Source organism: Tribolium castaneum, chromosome 1 (assembly GCF_031307605.1).
Source record: "Tribolium castaneum strain GA2 chromosome 1, icTriCast1.1, whole genome shotgun sequence".
Taxonomy (NCBI): Eukaryota; Metazoa; Arthropoda; class Insecta; order Coleoptera; family Tenebrionidae; genus Tribolium; species Tribolium castaneum.
Window position 1 is genome coordinate 9,704,554 of NC_087394.1, and position 19,234 is coordinate 9,723,787.

At 32.2% G+C, this 19,234-nt stretch overlaps 2 protein-coding genes and 2 non-coding genes across 4 annotated transcripts in view; 2 read left to right on the top strand and 2 right to left on the bottom strand.

Moving 5' to 3' along the window:
* Positions 1 to 1,434: 1,434 nt before the first annotated feature.
* Positions 1,435 to 6,238, top strand: LOC659271 (uncharacterized protein). The gene is made up of 6 exons (XM_965596.4): positions 1,435 to 1,631; positions 1,723 to 1,874; positions 1,925 to 2,122; positions 5,000 to 5,466; positions 5,512 to 6,063; positions 6,122 to 6,238. The coding sequence occupies exons 1-6, from the start codon at positions 1,619 to 1,621 to the stop codon at positions 6,168 to 6,170; spliced, it is 1,431 nt and encodes a 476-aa protein (XP_970689.1). The 5' UTR covers positions 1,435 to 1,618; the 3' UTR covers positions 6,171 to 6,238.
* Positions 6,239 to 6,485: 247 nt separating this feature from the next.
* On the bottom strand, positions 6,486 to 6,604 carry LOC135267948 (5S ribosomal RNA). Its single transcript, XR_010336383.1, has one exon. It is a non-coding gene; the product is annotated as a 5S ribosomal RNA (ribosomal RNA).
* A 74-nt stretch (positions 6,605 to 6,678) lies between these two features.
* Positions 6,679 to 6,798, bottom strand: LOC135268000 (5S ribosomal RNA). Its single transcript, XR_010336435.1, has one exon. It is a non-coding gene; the product is annotated as a 5S ribosomal RNA (ribosomal RNA).
* A 1,826-nt stretch (positions 6,799 to 8,624) lies between these two features.
* Arl4 (ADP ribosylation factor-like 4) overlaps positions 8,625 to 19,234 on the top strand; it is a 29,649-nt gene continuing 19,039 nt past the window's right edge. Inside the window, exon 1 of the mRNA XM_008200748.3 lies at positions 8,625 to 8,834. The gene's annotated coding sequence lies outside the window, so the exon portion shown is untranslated. The remainder of the gene's footprint in view (positions 8,835 to 19,234) is intronic.

Consider the following 19,234-nt stretch of genomic DNA (forward strand, 5'->3'; position numbering starts at 1 on the left):
TTAGGAAAGAATAGTAAATGAAAGAAAAGAAGACTGAACAAAGAAAAAAAAGAGAGAAGAATAAAGGATATTATAAACCTCTTTCTATTAGAGAATAGAAAGTTGACAAAACACAAAAAAAACAACGAAAGTAAAGATAGTACAGAAGGAGAAAAGCTAAACTAATAAGGAAAAACAGAAAACAGAGAAAGGATAACAGGATCCGATTTCTAATAGAGAATAGAACATGGAATAGAGAATAAAGCATTAAAAGTAAAGATAGTACAGAAGGAGAAAAGCTAAACTAAAAAGGAGAAACAGAAACAGAGAAAGGATAAGAAATAGACTGATACAGGACAGTAAATAAAGCAAACTGGCAGAAAAATTCCCGGACATTGACTTATAAGGTTTTTGTTTAATTTTTAAGGAACCACCCCCAGTTTAGTTAAGTTATTTTTTATGTTAATATTCGTTTTATTTTGTTTTTGTGTAATTGAAATGAATATCTGTTTATTGATCTTTAAAACTGGAAAGTATTTTAACCTCCGTTAAATTTTTTTACATAATCATTATTAATTAATTATGTCCTGGTTTGTGCCCTGTCACTTTACGACAGTTATGCCTTTTCCTTACACAGGATGATTAAAAAATATCGGGCCATCTCTTAGTGATAAATAAGACGCCCAACTCTAATTGAGTTAAATTGCTTCTTTGACAAAACATTGTTCGAACCTTATACAGCTCTGTACAAGATACAGCTCTCCAAACGTTAGATTCATGGGTTAAGTAATTTTTTGGTACTTCATATTTTTTTTAAGTTAATAGTTCAAATAGGCAAGTGATCTTGTAACATTGAAAAAAATCACCAATTTTTGTAATATGGTGAATAAAACATTCAACAAACTGCCAAATCCGATAAAACTAGAAAGAAAAATAAGCATAGGCAATAATCGAAACGGTTAGTAAAGAAAAAAAAAGAAAAATTAAATTGCTTGGAAAAAAACTGCATACTTGTCAGTGCTATCATTATTCACGAGTTGGAAAGACACTTTTGAATTGTCCTCTGTATATTGATTAATGGTTTTGTCAAGGTTTACCAACTTAGATGTAAAGTTGTTAAACACATGAATTATTGTGATTAGATGATTTACATACCGTGTGATTTCAAAGTCCCCGTTTTTTAAGTTTTCTAATCGACCTGTATATCAAAAATCAAACTTAACTTACCTCTACCGCAACTTTCTAAAAATTTAATATAAAAAACGGGACGATTTCTTCTGTTATTTAGAATTTGCGGTAATAACAAAGATATTGGCCGAGAAATTTTTAGCTTATCTCAAAGTCAATCTCCGAAGTGAATAAACACTCAAAACTTGATAGAAGCTATAAATATTTATTACAAATTTATGCAATACTTAAAAAACAAACATTCGTTTCTGCCAGTAATCCTCAATTTTTCTTCTTATCATTCCAAAACCAACTCGATTTAACAATCATATGTGCGTGTCTACTATGCAACTGAAACAACTAAAACCAGAAACAAGCACACAAACATATCTTATCCATTTATGAGTTATTTGTCCACTTGTTCATAAGCGATTGATTTGGAAATCGTCTGTCTCTCAACTCAGTATTCACCATGCCTTCAAACGGTAAGTAGCGTCTAAAACTCAAGTAAACACGAACTTGGCATTGAATTGAAAAATTAAGGTCGAATTCATTAACTTTATTTTTATTTCACAGGACCTGGATACGCTACTCCTCTCGATGCCATGAAAAATGGCCCTCGTGAAGAACTGCTCTACGTTGTTTGTATTCAACCCAACCAAGCTGAAGGAAAAACCGACCTGTTAGCAACTGTGGACGTTAACCCATCGTCACCTACTTATTGCCAAGTATTACAACCAGTGATTGTTTGTCAGCGACGCTGATTACTTTTTATCAGGTTATTCACAGATTGAGGACCGGAAGACTTAACGATGAACTGCACCACAGCGGATGGAATATCTGTTCCAGTTGTCATGACACGAAGGGCTGCTGTGATGTTCCCAAAAGGGATAAACTCATTTTGCCGGCGTTGAACTCCGACCGAATTTATGTCGTCGATACGGGGAAAAATCCAAGGGCTCCAACTATGCACAAAGTAAGGAAAGGAAAAATTTTTATTTCAGAATTTTTCCAAAAAATGTTACGGAATTGTGGCGTCTGCGAGTTTTGTAGGGGATTTTTTAAGTCTCTAGTTACAAAAGGTCAAAGTTTGAAATTTATACTCTTCTCCGCTGATTTAATATTGTCATGACTTGTTGAATAATTATTTTTTTTTCTAAAATTCGTCTTCGATTAAAAACTTCAGTTCATGTTTGTAAAAAATGTACTTAAAATTTACTGACTTATTCATTTTTACTTTTGATGTTTGGTCTAAATTCCACATTATATTAGAAACTCTTTAACTTTTCATTAGCTACAAGTTTGAAAACTTTCTTAATTTGTCTAAATTATTTTCGAGATGCCTGAACTTGCGAAACTGCGAGAAATCTTCACCAAATTTGAAATTTGGAATGTGGTACTATCTACAGTTTTGAATTCGCCTTCTTAAACGTAAAACGTACTAATTAGTTGTTAGTGCTTATTTATCACAATTTTTGACATGTGTAATTTTTTGTCAACACTTATTTATTTACGGAAGTCCATACAAAAAAATCGCATCTCTTGAATGCTTTATGAATTTATGATAGGCGAAGATTTTTTGTAATTGTATCAGCATTAGATAACCGAAGGTTTAAGGAATCTTTTCAAGTAGTCGTGAGTAATTCAAAATTGTCAACTGTCAAACAAGGGAAGTATGATTTTTGGAAAATTATGATCAAAAAACGTCTATAACTCAGTGTTTTCAAATAGAATGATCCTATTTTTTTAACGATACCTAATCGAAAGAACATCGGTTTTTATGGAAACTTTGATCAATAAGTAATATTGTAGCAAAATTTTTTTGTACACCATAAAATTTACAAAAGATAATGGTGTTAAAGATAAACAACTCTCACAATAAGATGTTTTGACAAGGGTGACACGAAAATATTTACGATACCGATCGATTCGTGTGAAAGACTATCTGCAATAAATTACACATGTGGTTTGGGGTAATCATAAAAAAATTTAATGGTGTGCAAAAAAAACGTTGCTACAATAATTCTGATTTCAATTCATAGTAGAATATTGCAACAACGCATTTGCATTATTTGGAGTGAAATGGAACACAAATTCGAAGTTTCTGATGGATTTTCTTGGATTAAAATTTGGCGATCACATAGAACATAGATTTTTTTCACTCCAAAAAATTCAAATGCGCTGTTGCAAAATTCTCTTATAAACTGCAATAATCACGAAAAACTAGTTAACTAGTTAACGATTTTTATTTTCATTGTTAAACGAGTCCAAATCTCGTTGGTGGATTAATTGAGTCATTTTAGATATTTCATTTCTACAGAGTTATTCACATAAGACTCCGAACTTGACTAAGTAAAAATGCAACTTAACGTCCAGACTTAAAATTAGAAAATAAAATCATAAATTCAAGTAAATATTAATTAATTATGAAATCATAATAGAAATTCAATTAGTTTTCTAATCTGTATTTCCAGTTGTGCATTATTTACTTGGTTAGTTCGGAGTCTAGTGTGAATAACCCTGTATAATTTATAGTAAGTAAGTAAGCTGTTAATTTTGGAGAGCTTACTTGACTAATAAAAATGAAAGTTAAGAAGTAAAACCCGTTTCTACGATATATTACCTGTGTGTTAGAGTATTTCAAAAACTGTAATAAATAAAAATAAATCAACAATTATTTTGAAAAATCATTTAAATCAATTAGATTTACTCTCAAAATTAAAAAAATAAAAGAAATTAAAATCACCTTCAGCGTAACTTCATAAGAAATTGTTTGAGCAAATTAAACTTTAATACGTTAACTTTAAATAAATTTTAATACATTGTTAAAAGTTCAATTTGATCACGTGATCAGTTAATCACGCATTTAATTGCAGATTAAATAAATTACGCTTCTATAAACTATAAAATTTTTCATTGAAAGTATAAATTACATCAGCTATTTTTTTAAAGTGCTTGAATAACTTATAACAGCTAATTTTGAGAGAAAATGCGACGTTGGCGTTTTTATAGTTTTGAAACAGCTAATACTTGCCTTCAAATTTAATAGTTTAAAATAATTTTTAAAAGACTCTTATCAAATGCAAAAAATTTTCACTTATTGAAAAAGGTCCTAAAGCTGTGCAAATGAAAATTTTAACAAAAAATTGAAGAATGGCAAAAATTATGACAGATAAGTATCAATCAGCAATATTCGGTACAGTTGGTTTAATAAAAAACAGGACGTCAGTAAGGTAAATGTCACTTTATTACTGTTTTTCATAGATTGTTACGGATTTAAATAGGGAAGTAATATTTTGGGTAATTGTTACTTTATTACTGTTTTTCATAAATTGTTAAGAATTTAAATAGGGAAGTTACAACATTTTGACAAATAAGACACCGCATCTACTTTTTGTGTGGAATTATCAATTCTTTTGTTTTCAACGAACAAAAATATTTGAGCGTCAAAAATTGTATCTGAACAACTTTTGGCACATTAGACGTCAATTTCCCATGATGTAAATTAACTTGTCCCTTTTGTATGTTTTACTCAGTTTAAAAAAGTTAAAAAAAATATGTACTGTACTTAGAGCTTGTCAAGAGAAGAGAGAAGTTCATCCATTTTACAAATAATTTAGCTGAATTGAGAATGGTCGATTTTGGTTTTGTAGAAAATTTCACATATAACGACATTAAAAGTTAAAAAGTTTCTAGCGTAGGCCCGACAATAAGAATTACCCTGTATCTTAAAGTTTTGATTTAAAAAATATTTGTTACACTCTTTCCCTTAAAATAACAATTGGAACGAAATTAATGGAATGTTTCCACTTTACCGTTAATTATAGTGTAAAAAATTTTTTTTATGAATTAGGTGATCGAAGCTGAAGAAATGCACCGCTTTAACTGCACCACCCCCCACACTGCCCACTGCCTGGCAAGTGGTGAAGTGATGATTTCGACAATGGGTGACAATCAAGGGAACGGCAAATGCGAGTTTATTTTACTCGATGGTAAAACCTTCGAAGTGAAGGGAACCTGGACCAGGAACAAGAGCGGAGCCTTCAATTATGACTTTTGGTACCAGCCCTACTTTGACATAATGGTCTCATCAGAGTGGGGGGCTCCCAAAATTTTCAAACGTGGGTTCCAACCCACTGACCCCGACGACCAAAAAATCTACGGACGCTCCCTCAATTTTTTCTCTTGGTCTAAACGAGAGCTCCTCCAAACGGTTAATTTGGGGTTTGATGGAGTGACCCCTCTTGAAATTCGGTTTTTGCACAACCCGAAACAGCCCCAAGGGTTCGTTGGCTGCGCCCTCAACGCTAATATATTCAGGTGTTGAAAAAATTAAAAAATTTTTGTATTTATTTGTTTTTTTAGGTTTTATCAAAAAAGTGATGGAACTTGGGCTGTTGACAAGGTCATTGATATTCCAGCTAAGAAAGTTTCGGGCTGGGATGGAGATTACATCAACGGGATGATAACAGATATTTTGTTATCACTCGACGACAAATACCTTTATCTCAACAATTGGCTACATGGCGATGTCAGACAGTACGATATTTCGGATCCCGCGCATCCGAAATTGACGGGGCAATTATTTTTGGGTGGAAAAATTTTGAAAGATTCTAAGATTAAAGTCTTGGAAGATAAAGAATTGAAGGAACAGCCGGATCCTGTCTACATTAAGGGAAGGCGCATCTTGGGTGGTCCCCAAATGATGCAATTGTCTCTTGATGGAAAGCGGCTGTACATTAGCTCGAGTTTGTTCTCGCCTTGGGACCGACAGTTTTATCCCGAGACAATAGAAAAAGGTGCAACTATTGTTAAAATCGATATTGATACACAGAGAGGTGGGATGAAGTTGGATGAGAACTTTTTGGTCGATTTTGGAGTCGGGCCTGATGGACCATTATTAGCTCATGAAATGAGGTCTGTTTATTTAGGCAAATTGTGTGTTTGATAATTTTGGCACAATCATTGTTTTCAGATACCCTGGAGGTGATTGCACATCAGACATTTGGCTTGCACAAGAGTAAAAAAAAAAGATGAGATAAGAAAACGCTTCATAATTGCTTAGTAATAAATAAATATTCTTGCAATGGCAGTTGATTTATTTTGGAAGTTTTCGATTTTAAAAATAAAACAATAAAATAAATAAAAATAAAAGTGTCCCCATACTCCCCATAGAGGTAGAGAAATTATTATATAAAATTTATGATAATCAAAATATCCGGGAAAAGATTACACTGGTGTATTCAGTGTGGTATGGACGTTGCCTGAAAATTTTCTCGTCCTCAAAGGAGATTAACTGTCCTAAAAGTTTTATTTAAGATGTTTTAAAACAAAAAAGGAGGCAACGGCACGCGGTGTTCCCAAGCGGTCACCCATCCAAGTACTAACCGCGCCCGACGCTGCTTAACTTCAGTGATCAGACGAGAACTGGTGTATTCAGCGTGGTATGGACGTTGCCTGAACGTTTTCTCGTCCTCAGAGTAGATTAGCTGTCCTAAAAGTTTTATTTAAGACGTTACAAAACAAAAAAGGAGGCAACGGCACGCGGTGTTCCCAAGCGGTCACCCATCCAAGTACTAACCGCGCCCGACGCTGCTTTAACTTCAGTGATCAGACGAGAACTGGTGTATTCAGCGTGGTATGGACGTTGCCTGAGCATTTTCTCGTCCTCAAAGGAGATTAACTGTCCTAAAAGTTTTATTTAAGACGTCCAAACGAAAAATATTTAGCGCGTTCAAAAAAAAGTAGGCAAGGGCACACGCTCTATTATTTCTCCAAAACTATAAACGTTCGAATAAGTCAAATTAAATTATAGAATGTTTCATACAACTTTACGAGGCCTGTGTCTAATGTACGCACTCAAATATACAAAAGTCATCAAACACTAGACACAAAAAATACACACTTAGTTATGTGTGTAATTATGACAGTAGTTATCACTATTCATTGTTAGTCATAAATTGATGTTTTTCAGAAACAATTTTCATGTGTTTCAACAAGAAACGGAATGAATATGATTCTTTGTTGCATTTTTTTAAAGGATGAACAGGCTTGAGAAGACTATCCAATTTTTCAACATTTGAAATTGAGTTCGTGTTGGAATATGTACTGTTACAGGCGCGTGTAAAATAAAATAAAACATGAAACACCCTGTATTTTGATTTCTTTCAAGCTCTACTATCGCCCTGTTAAATATTTTCACAACAATCAAATTCCCCGTATGCCAAAGTACTCTGCTAAGCTAGATTTGTCGACACTTTTTTCTCGTCTCGAATGAGGCCTGAGTTCTCGAGAATTCTCGCTTTGAGAAGTCTCGAGCACAGGCCGTAATTAAACTCTTTCCACCTTCTTCCAGGCGTATCTACATTTTATTTTATGTGTTTGACGTCCTCCAGATTGAACGGGCTTAAACCACATACCACCACAAATACTTTGAAATGTTTGCAAACTTTAAGTTTTAATTGAACATTCGAAATGGAGGCCTACGTTCAAATGAATTTCTATTTTCCAGTTTACTCATTTTAGGAACAATGAGTTTACAGATTTAATAAGAGATAAATTAGTAAGAATTACACCTACTATACCTTTTTGTGAAGGCCTTTGGAGACGGGAAAATTGTATAAGTGATGGAGTGATGGTACAGTTGGTAGTGGTATTATCACGCGTTTACTTTCCACTTTCTTGTACAATTTGTAATTTCTGCCAATTTGTGTACGGTTTCAAACTTAGAATTATAAATTTAAACCCGTAACAAAGTTTGCACTACCACAGACTCAAAAATGTGAGGGTGAAATGCCAATATGGCGATTCTCCCTCTGTGATCAAGTACTGCGAGTACTGTGCTTACCAGGAGAGCCAACCTGGTTACACAAAAGTTTCCAAAAAGCTCCCGCAAATTGTAACTTTGAATTGGGTAACTCAACAGCCAACATCATTGAGTTTCTTAGTATTAATTAATAGTAAGATATGATTAAGTGAGATCAGGAAGATGCAAATGGATGTGCTAAAGACATAGGTTCTAAAGTTTTAAATTGAAAATAAATAGATTAAAATAAAGCTGGGATACACGTGCTTTTTGTTATTTCTTATCTATCTTTTTATTACTGATTCTATTAGCGTTAGCCTTAGCCCGGTTTTCATATTTTTAAAAGCCCCTTCCGTCCTAAAAATTATACGTCCTTGGAATTTACCTATTATCTCAACTTTAAGTGTTTAAATAGGCAAATATTTATTTCAAAATATATAACTTAAGCGTTTGAGAAACTGAGGGTTAAACAGGTACTTCTTCTAAATGAATCACCCTGTATTTAATGGTAGGCTTCGGTTATTCGGGTTTGATACTTGACTATACTCTACCTGTGTTTTAAACCTTCACCAACTTCGAATACCGACAAGTGGCGCCTCTCAGCCTTCATTTCGAAACTAAATTCAAACCTGAGAGAGAAAAGAAAACGAGCCACCAAATCGGTGAGCCAGCGCCAACCAACGAGCTCTAATCAGCTTCAAATCAGTCGAGCAAGGATGTTTGGTGTGTGTAGTGGTAGTTAGGATGCGTGCGTTATTTAAATAATATACTGACCTTTAATGGTGATATTTTACAAAACATTAAACACCAAGTGGCGGTAACATTAAAAAATCAAGTGATACCAAACATATTTTTATTATCAGGAGGAGTACCATTTCTAGAGGTCAGTATGTCGCATCTTTGCCCAATCATTTTTTTACCCCTTATCCTCCATTGGAAATAATAACAAGAACTGATTCGTTCATACCTAATACAAAAAAACTACAAATTAAAAAATTAATTTCTTTCTTAAATAATTGTCAATTTTAAATTAAAAAAGTCGTACAGATTGTTCCGACCCACCTTTGTTGTAATCAGTATTATTAATTTATCACAATAGCATCGAGTGATTGCCCATTGTTGAAATTTTGTAAATAAATTAGGAATATAATCTGTACTCAAGGTACCGCTATGTTTGTTTTAATTATTGCTCTCTTTCTCCTTTTATCTTTTTTCCCAATGTGACCTTTTATTTTTATAGACTTATTGATAAAAATAGTACAGTCACACCTGGCTAAATTAAACGTTCTGTGCAAAATTTGATCAATAAATTTGTGTTTGTATCCCTCTTTTCACTCAAAATCAATACTTGACTGCAATTTCATGTGAATAGTTAATCCCGATAACTAAAAAATTTAAGCACAGCTCTGAATAACGTTTGGAGCTAATTTGTTATTGCGGTTTGTTTGTTGGTAATGGTTTTGGTCATAACCCATTAACCTTGCATTTTATTTTAATAATTACAGTTGTGAATGTGTATTAAAAATAGATTAACCAGCACACGCGACATTTTAGATTAGATCTTAAATTTCAGCGACTTAATTAAATGACGCCGAAAGAAAAATAAGAATAAATCAAAGCGAATAACGAAAAATATTTGACTTGGCCAAGCCGATGTTGGTTTTTAATTGGGATAAAAATAAAGGGTGGTAATAAAGCGATCCTATTTTGATCAGTAAGTAATAATAAATGATCAGTATAATATAATATTTTGCACAATAAAAATTTTTAATGACAAGTAAACCACACACCGTGTTTTATTAAAATATGTTCAGTATAAAGTGCCCAGTAAAAAAATCGTATATGCAAGTATCTAATTTCAGTTTGCACAGTTTAAATATTAAACGCTTAGTAGCTAGCCTGCAGGCTGGGGACTCTCCACTTTGGAAATACTATTATTTACTGCTCATTTATTATTTTACTCTGCATTTATTATTTTTACTGTGCATTTATTATTTTTACTGTGCATTTATCATTTTTACTGAACAAAAATACTTGGCGTTGAATAAAATATACTCCTTTTCCAATTAAATGATGTCCCAGTAGGCTGTGGAAATTTGAATTTAAGTTTTATTTACTGTTCCTTTATTTATTTTACTGTGCATTTATTATTTTTACTGTGCATTTATTATTTTACTGTGCATTTATTATTTTTATTGTGCATTTTTATTTTTACTGTGCATTTATCATTTTTACGGAACAAAAATACTTGGCGTTGAATAAAATATACTCCTTTTCAAAGTAAATGATGTCCCAGTAGGCTGTGGAAATTTGAATTTAAGTTTTATTTACTGTTCATTTATTTTTTTTACTGTGTATTTATTATTTTACTCTGCATTTATTATTTTACTGTGCATTTATTATTTTTATTGTGCATTTTTATTTTTACTGTGCATTTATCATTTTTATTGAACAAAAATATTTGGCGTTGAATAAAATATACTCCTTTTCCAATTAAATGATGTCCCAGTAGGCTGTGGAAATTTGAATTTAAGTTTTATTTACTGTGCATTTATTATTTTACTCTGCATTTATTATTTTTACTGTGCATTTATCATTTTTACTGAACGAAAATACTTGGCGTTTAAATAAAATACTCCTTTTCAAATTAAATGATATTCCAGTCGGCTGTGGAAATTTGAATTTAGGTTGGTCATAATGCTATTTTTTAGGTGGTATCTGTTTTTCCAACTACATGTGTCAAAACTGTCAAAAGATTTATTAGCTGTTCCAAAACTATAAAAACGTCAACGTGGCATTTTCCCTTAAAATTAGCCTTAACGTTTTGAATTTTGACAATTAAACGTAAACGTAACTTTATCACTTCTAGTTAAACGTAAAGGTCGTTTTACACAGTCATGGCCTACTGCGATATCTTTTATTTTCAACACGAGTATAGTGTGCCTTTAATGTGTACCCAAAAATAAATGGGTTTTGGTGGAACCACAATGACTTTTGCTGCTTTTGGCGCAGATTTGGGGCATTGCTGCGATAAGTGGCCAATGCAGCTTCAATTAAAATGTTAAACATGATGTAACACGACGCAACTAAGCGAGAGCGCGTGCAAAGCATTTTAATTGTTCACGAGCGAACGACTCTTGTGAATTTAACGAACCCTTTCCTCTTCAAAACGACTAAAAATGCAACCCCTTCATAAAAAAGTCGAGTGAATTGATCGAGAAACTCGCACCGACTTTTCTATTTGTTTGTTCTACTTCTGTAATCATCGAGAGATCAATTAGGACCGCACATATCGTTGTAAACTGCTCGATATTTCAAGAAAGTTGGGTATTTAGAAATCGAGTTTCCACGCAAATTGCGATTTTTCTCGGGACTTGTGGATGAACTAGACTTTGATTACGGACAATTGAAACTTTCTCCGAGGTGTTACATCTTGCCAAAATTCGCAAAAGCGGAAATTGCGACACTGTCTAACCACGATTCGATAATTTCATAACGCTTCTTAGTGAATCCAAGAAGTGTGATGATTAAATAGTTTATAAGGTCAAGAAGGTGCCTTCCGGCAAAAGACGAACAACATTCGCTAACGCATTCCAACCAGTTCTTAAATAGAAGAGGATGGTGTAATAATCAATTAAATTCCTAGTTTAACAATCCCATGGAAATTCTCACAATATGTGGGACATTAGGTCTCTGAAGCAAATTATGCAAAGTGTTGCGAGAGCACCGTTTTTCATGAATAACTGGCACTTGTGCAATTCTTGACTGAAGTTTGGCCAAGAAACGGGAGACCTTTGCTCGTCAAAATGATAAATAGTTCCGTGTCTATCATTATTGACTTAAAACACTAAAATAAAACGCTGCAATTGGAAACGATATCCACTATTATCTTCCACACACATATATTTTAAATTGCTTTTATAACAGTAGTGCATGCACCTGAATACTGATGGCCGTTTCCCTACACTAGGCGTGGTAATATTTCTAGGAACTTTCAGTTGGCCAGCTTTTACCTTTAAAAATGTTTCTTATGGCAGGTAATTTGATCCTTCTCTACCTGGATGTCAATAAGTTTAATGATACACCTGTTGGAGAAGACCTTCATAAATTGTTAAACCAAAACAAACGGTGCTTTTCTGTTGTGCCTTGTACAGGGTGATTCACGTTGCAACAAATTTATCGAAAGTTGGCAAAACCGAATTATGTGAATCAGCTTGTGTACGCAGAACCGAAAATTATGATACACCTGAACGGTGAAATGGGTATTAAAGCGCATTGTTTATCTTTCGTGAAAACTGTTTGAAAGCCGGGAATCCTGTTATATCATGCGTAAACTGGATTTTGAGTTCGTAATTTGAGTTACGGAATAGAGTGGCAAGTTTGTTGATTTTGGGTAATCCTGTCCTGAAATTGCAACAGCGGTGGTTGTCGGAAAATTTTAATGAAAAGGAAATAATAACCGACAAATCAATGAACTGTCTGGGCAAGATAATTCTGTGGGGTTGGAAAACGTATGACAACTTGGGGGTATAAAGGAAAAGCAGAGATGATTTCTCTCTAGATTTAAAACACACTTTGCCAAAGATTGGTATTCTTAAGAAATTTTTTGAGTTTTCTCTGTCCCTTTAATGTTGAATGTTTGGAGTGGTCATTTTTTGGCGGTTTTTAGAACTTTATTATCCAGATTTGCAAAATTTTCGATTTTCTGGAACTTAGAATTCATGGTAGAAAAGTAGTAGAATTTTCTGCTTCGGAAAACTAATCGAAACGTAACGAATTCATGACTGATTAGGTAATTGTTTTGTGGTAAAATAATTTCAACGATGATAGATTTTAATAAAGCGAAGTCAGTTCTGAAATACTGAAATTTTGACTTTGACTTTTGACAGAAAAATGTCACAAAACACTACTTTACAGAACAAAATACTAAGGACCGGTTTATAGAAGCGTCATTAATTTAATTCGCAATTCAATGCGTGATTAACTGATCACGTGACCAAATTGAAGCAATTTGGTTGGTCCATTCGCGTTAACTTTTAACAACGAATTAAATTTTAACGGAGCTTTTAAAGCCTAATTAATTTCATTCGCAATTAAATGCGTGATTAACTGATCACGTGACCAAATTGAAGGTTGGTCGATTCGCGTTGTTAACTTTTAACAACGAATTAAATTTTAACAGAGCTTTCTATAAATCGGCCCTAAATCATAAAATTCCGCACAGTGCAAATAAACGAGATTAAAACGATAGTTAAACGCGTTCTCATCAAAAAAGCAAGCAAAAAATATAAAAACTACATTTTTACACTTTGATATAATTTTGAATCTGAATAATTTAAACGGCAAAATTTGACTTCTTTGCTCATTTTCCGAAGTTATTTTTTCTTGTCTTTCTGGTAAATCTAAATTGTGAAGGGTGTCAGATATGAGAATAAAACTTTGTTCTTTTATAAAATATCCTAAAAAATTCTGATACCCACGATATGTATTTCTTTCAAGATCCCTAAAAAGTATGGATACATTATATTATGAAAACTAATCATCAAATCTTATTGAAACTTGGTATATACTTAAGAGTATATGAATTTTTTTTATTTTTTTGTTCTTAGAATACAAGGCTAATTTGATTTTTTTAATGGCAAGAAGGACCAAATTTAATATTTTTAAGGAGAGCATTTCTTTACGAATTCTATGGTCTAACACATGCATACCTTATTTTAATCGAAACTAATCTAATCGAAAAATTCGAACTAATAATATTTTGAAAAATGTAAAATTTTGCTAGCTTTGGAAATATCTTTGTCTATTGTTAGCTCTTTGCCGCTTGAACATTTGTGCAAGTTAATAATAATTGTTAAAATAACACTTAACTGAAAAAGAACACATTAAAAAAATAATAAACACGAAATACATGTTTTTTATCCTACAGTACAGAAAACAGTATTTTCAAAGCTAACTTAGTTTTTTTCCAGAAGTCCAGATTTAAGTTTTGATTTTTTTTACCTTTTAATAAAAATAAAGGTGGGTATATATTACATCACTGAAAAAATGCTTTTTAAAAATTATGAAATTTGAGCCTTCTTGCCATTAAAAAATCAAGTTCGCCTTGTATTTTCAAAATAAATGATGGAAAAAATTTTTAGAAGATCTCAGATGATGGAATTTAAACACTTTTACCTCTTTTCCATATTTCAAGGTGCTCTGTTAAATCGTTCTAAAAATATTTAGCTATATCCAAGTTTTTTAGCGACCCTGTATATAGTATTTTAATTTTACTATCGTGTGTTATATCCTCCGTTAATTGTTGTTCTTTTTAAGGAATTACTATTTATGTGCTATTTATTAACTGACAAATTATGACACGTAATTATTTGTTTAGTTATTTCTTTATAAATTTCATTATTCTTTTTAACCCCCGGTTTCTGGAACGAGTTATCTGTAGATAAATTTTATCGGTTCCATAATTTCTATCGCAATTATTAGAAACTATCGAACCGCAAGATAAGTCATTCTAGAAACCAGGGGTAAAATAAACAATTTCAAGGCCGAAATGTTAAATAGTTACACTCAAAAATTTAGTTTCAAAACATCAACATATATTCCGATTAACTGAAGGTTTGTCACTTATGCCAAGCCCAGAGCTTTAGAATGTTTTACCTAGAAAATGTCTTTCTACGAAGGAAAGTCGAATTTGAGATACGTATCAATGGTTGACCTCGTAATTTACCCACATTTCAGAAATGGAGGAATTATGAATCAAAAATAACAAATAGGTCATTGCGACAGTGCTAGATGCTCGTTGAGTTCAAAAATGAGGGTAATGACTCTCGTTGAAGCAATTGTGTAATTTTAATTATAAAACTGAAAACATGTGAAATAACATTTTTATCATCAGCAGTCATAACAATGATCTCATCGAAATAATTTCACTGATTTCACAAAATTAATTAAGACTATTGTAATGCACCAGACCAGGAAAAGTGTGTTACACTTTTTAGATGGTTGCGATATTGTAATTTTAAAAATTGTGGTCTGGTTATAAATATGTGCGTTTTTTACCCAAACAAGTATAAAAATTTAATTATACACGGTTTCTATACCTCAAGGACTAGCTAACTTTGTCATTCCTATAAAAAGATGATTTTTTGTTTCCAACTGTAATAAAGTGACCGTGAGTTTTTACAATTTCACTTTTGTGGGCCACCGCAATTGCCTCGTTTTTGGCAGTGATCGAGCGAGTTGATTTTTAAGGACAGGTGTTTTTTATTTCCTCATTGTTTCCGTGTTTACGTATTCTTTAAACAGATTTTCTTAGCGTAAATAAAGTTAAGACTCCAAGTTGACGTTGCAGCGAGCTTTCAAGGAGATGTTGAAATAAATGCATCGTGTGTTTACAATCTCGGCGGGAATATTTATAACTTCTTGCCTAATAATGGGGCATTAATAACACGAGTGATTCGGTCAATATAAACAACGAATAAGCCGTCACAAACGACTTATTTATCGAATTTTTGCTTGAAAAGTTGCAAGCAGTGTCGGTGTTCGTTCCACACGCCGAACAAAGTATCCAACCCTGAAACATTCTGGCATGATTATGAGTTTTAGTGGAATTTTATGTTGGCTAAGATTAAATATAAGTCGGGGTCCTGACGCTCCATCTATCTTCCAAGATTGTTCCGTGGTTTATTGTGGACTTGAGACGTTTTTATCAAACAGGCCAGGGCGATTTAATTGTTTTCTTACGTGCCTGTACCTCTCTGTTAATTAAATTTCCGGTCAACTTTTTTTAATCTAACCAAAAATTCAATTTCAAACTGCAGGGGAAAAGAAAATAGAAAGAAATACCCTTATTAAAAAGATATTAGCTGTTTCAAAACTATAAAAACGCATTTAACCGAATTATTTTTTTTAAATAATATTGATAAAATTGTAAAATAGTTATTAATGATTAGATCTCTCATTGAATGTATAAATTACATAAGCTATTATTTTTTTTGAACTAACAGCTAATTTTGAGAGAAAATGCGACGTTGGCGATTTTATAGTTTTGAAACAGCTAATACTTATCTGTCATAGTTTTTGACATATGTCAATTTTTTATTTGCAGGGGTTCATTTAAAATATCACAGCTCGTGAACCCTTTAGTATAAGTAAATAATGCTTTTTGCATTTGATAGCCAAAGGTTCAAAGGGTCTTCTCAAGTCTTGAGGATTGATAACTGTCAAATTGCAAGGCTACTATGATTTTTTGAAAATGATGATTAAAAAATGATTATAAAAAAGTTTTTTCCAATAGAATGACCGTTTCTTCAATGACAATAAAAAGAACAGCAATTTTTAAGCAGACTTTTATTAACATCTTCTATATCTATCTCTTACAGTTTTTGAAATAATCGCAAAAAACAGAATTTTAGCTTATTGTTTTCATTCTTAATCAAGTAAACTTTTGAATAATACGATAAAATTGTGCTATTAATTAAAAGAAATGTCCTATTTGTTCACCATTTTCATTAAAGAAGTTCTAAATTCGATGGCAGACTGACGTAAGTTATTTTACATAATTTACTAAATTATAATAAACTGTAATTAAATATTATTGTTTATTTAATAATGAACTAGCTAAAAACTAAATAAAATATTGAAGTTTGACAATTTTTGACCATTTTACAAGGTCTACTTGAGTAACTAATTCGTAAAATTACGATGTAAAATCCGTTTTTTGTAATTTTTTTCCAAAAACTGTAAGATATAGGTATAGGACGTATTGATAAAAGTCATAAACATCGATAGTCTTTCGATTGCCGTTAAGAAAATTGGGTCGTTACATTTGAAAAAACTGAGTTACAGTAGTTTTTTAAAAACAATTTTGAAAAATCATACTAGCGATGAATTTTGACAGTTGACAATTTCGAAAATTCTAGAAAACTCTTCTAACCTTCGGTTATTGAATGCAAAAAAACATATTCACTTATCGCAAAGGGTTCAAGGACTGTGATATTTTAAATAAGCCCTTGCAAATGAAAATTTAAAAATGACATATGTCAAAATCTGTGACAGATAAGTACCAACAACTTGGGTAAATTTTACTCAGCTTGAGAAGGTGAATTCAAATATGCAATAAAAATGTGTGGTTACCATTTAAAATTTTAATGTTGGCTCCAATTTCTCGTAGTTCTGGAAGTTCAGCCTTCTTGAAAATAATTTAGTTGAACTCAGAATGATCGATTTGGATCGTATACAAAATTTTAAAGCTCTACCTATTTCAGAAGTTAAAAAGTTTGTAATGTTTGCCCTAAAAGAATCAGCCTGTATTATCTAGAGCCAACAATGACTTATCAATTGATTCATAGCTCAAACAATATTCGAAAGTTAGTCGTGAGAATTTTTTATCTTGTAACTCTCGGCCTGAGGTGTGAAATGCGTATATGATTTACATTTCGCTATAATCTCTGCAAATTTGCAAACAAAAAAGGGAGAAAGTATAATAAACCATTTATGTTCGAGATGGGAGCAGCTATCGATATTTTTCAGTTTGTTTGTTAATTTATGATCTATTCTGGCAGTGAAAGCTAACACAGTTTGTGTTTGAAGTAAAACAAACTCGACTTATTAGTCAATAACACTGGAGATAACTGGGTCTTTAGGTATTTACGCTACATTTTGTCGTCTTTTCAAGGCATTATTAATACAAATGAAGCGAAATTTTGAAAGCGCCCGATCGTAAATAACCAGTTCTGTGAAAAATTAATAATTGACTTCTTCCAGCCAAATAATTCGCGAATTCAAGGTGTGACTCGCATTTAACGCCAATTAATTTCAATTTAGGTAATGTGTTTAATTTCTTTATTCCTGGTCTGTGTGAAATTTAGCTAATGACAAACCCACGTATGGACTTTTTCGGCAAATTGTGCCATTGGAAATTTGCTTTCTTTTTTGCCCAGATTGTTATTAACCACATAACGGTTAGTTTGGTTTTCAATACAAGTCGGTGAGCGGTAGGTTAGGTATACGGTGCATCATTGAAGTCATTATTATGTTCAAGACCTTGAGTCATCTTTGAAAGAATTTCAACGAAAAAGATTTTATTTAATGACTTTAGTTTTTGTCTAATAATCAATAAATGAGATTTGTTCAAGAACTTTTCCTTTTTCAAAAAGGCCACCACGATTTAAATAAGTTGTTAGCTCCTATTTGAAACCACTACAACTACCCACATAACCGCGAACAGAGCTACTTAAGTTTTTACACATGTTTGTCGAAGTCCTAACTGAATTTAAAAAAAGAGTACAGTTACAAATGAATATCTACTGAATAGTAAATCCCATTTCCATATTTTACACTACCATCGGAAGATCGCAAAGAGACTAGCACAGGTGTTTAGATCCATATCAATGAGAGTTTCATACATTTGAAGTTGAAAGACCTCAGTTAACTAAAAGATCACTATTGTTTTATTACTTTTTTTACCAATGGTATTTGTTCTGGAGAACAAAATAAACGAGAAAGTTCTAATGTTTTTGTTTCTTGTGTTGTATACAGCCAATGTTTTGAACACGAACAGCGGCCAAAATCTACTATGTTATCAAATTTAACCTTTTGATGAACCTTAAAACGTTACTACCAATTTTAAAGACTTGTGTTGATAGTGATACCAAACAAAAAATAGAACACAAGACAAAAAGCTACAATCTTTGACCTGGTGAAGAAATGTAAAAATTAAAAACTGAACCGAGGTCAATACGAAATTTTCCGCACTTGACAAGTTTGTAATACTTTTCTACTTATTAACTTTAATAACTGTTATAAAAATCTGGCCCATTGTGTGTCTGATAAAATATAGGTACAATAGCGGAAAGGTTGTTAAAAATGCTTTTAATGAATTCTTTACTTGGGTTCTTCAGTAGTGACAAAAATTTTGTAGAAACGTCGTTTGAAACCAGAACATTAGGTATTTTTCGGATTTATTTAGAAAATTTAAAAGATTGTTACACTTTCTTCAAATGTTCTTACATAATGTAAAAACCCTAACAATGTTACTGATTACGTAAACTAATGGGTTCATATCGTTTGTTTTTTCAAATTAAATAAATTGTGTGAACAATATTTAATTTTTTAGCTGTGTCGTAAATAAAGCAGGGGTTGAGCTAAAAAGCCAGTTTTCGGAAAATTTTACTAAAACGGGCCCAAAATTATTTATTTGAGTACAAAGTTCTGTCTATTTGGCTACCACTTTTTTTAGCTAGTAACATAAGTCTTTAAGGAGAGCCTTTGAATACATGTTTA

Coding starts and splice junctions, on each gene's coding strand:
- LOC659271 (XM_965596.4), top strand. Junction 1,875..1,924: donor CGTCACCTACTTATTGCCAA/GTATTACAACCA, acceptor ACTTTTTATCAG/GTTATTCACAGATTGAGGAC. Junction 5,467..5,511: donor CTCAACGCTAATATATTCAG/GTGTTGAAAAAA, acceptor TTGTTTTTTTAG/GTTTTATCAAAAAAGTGATG.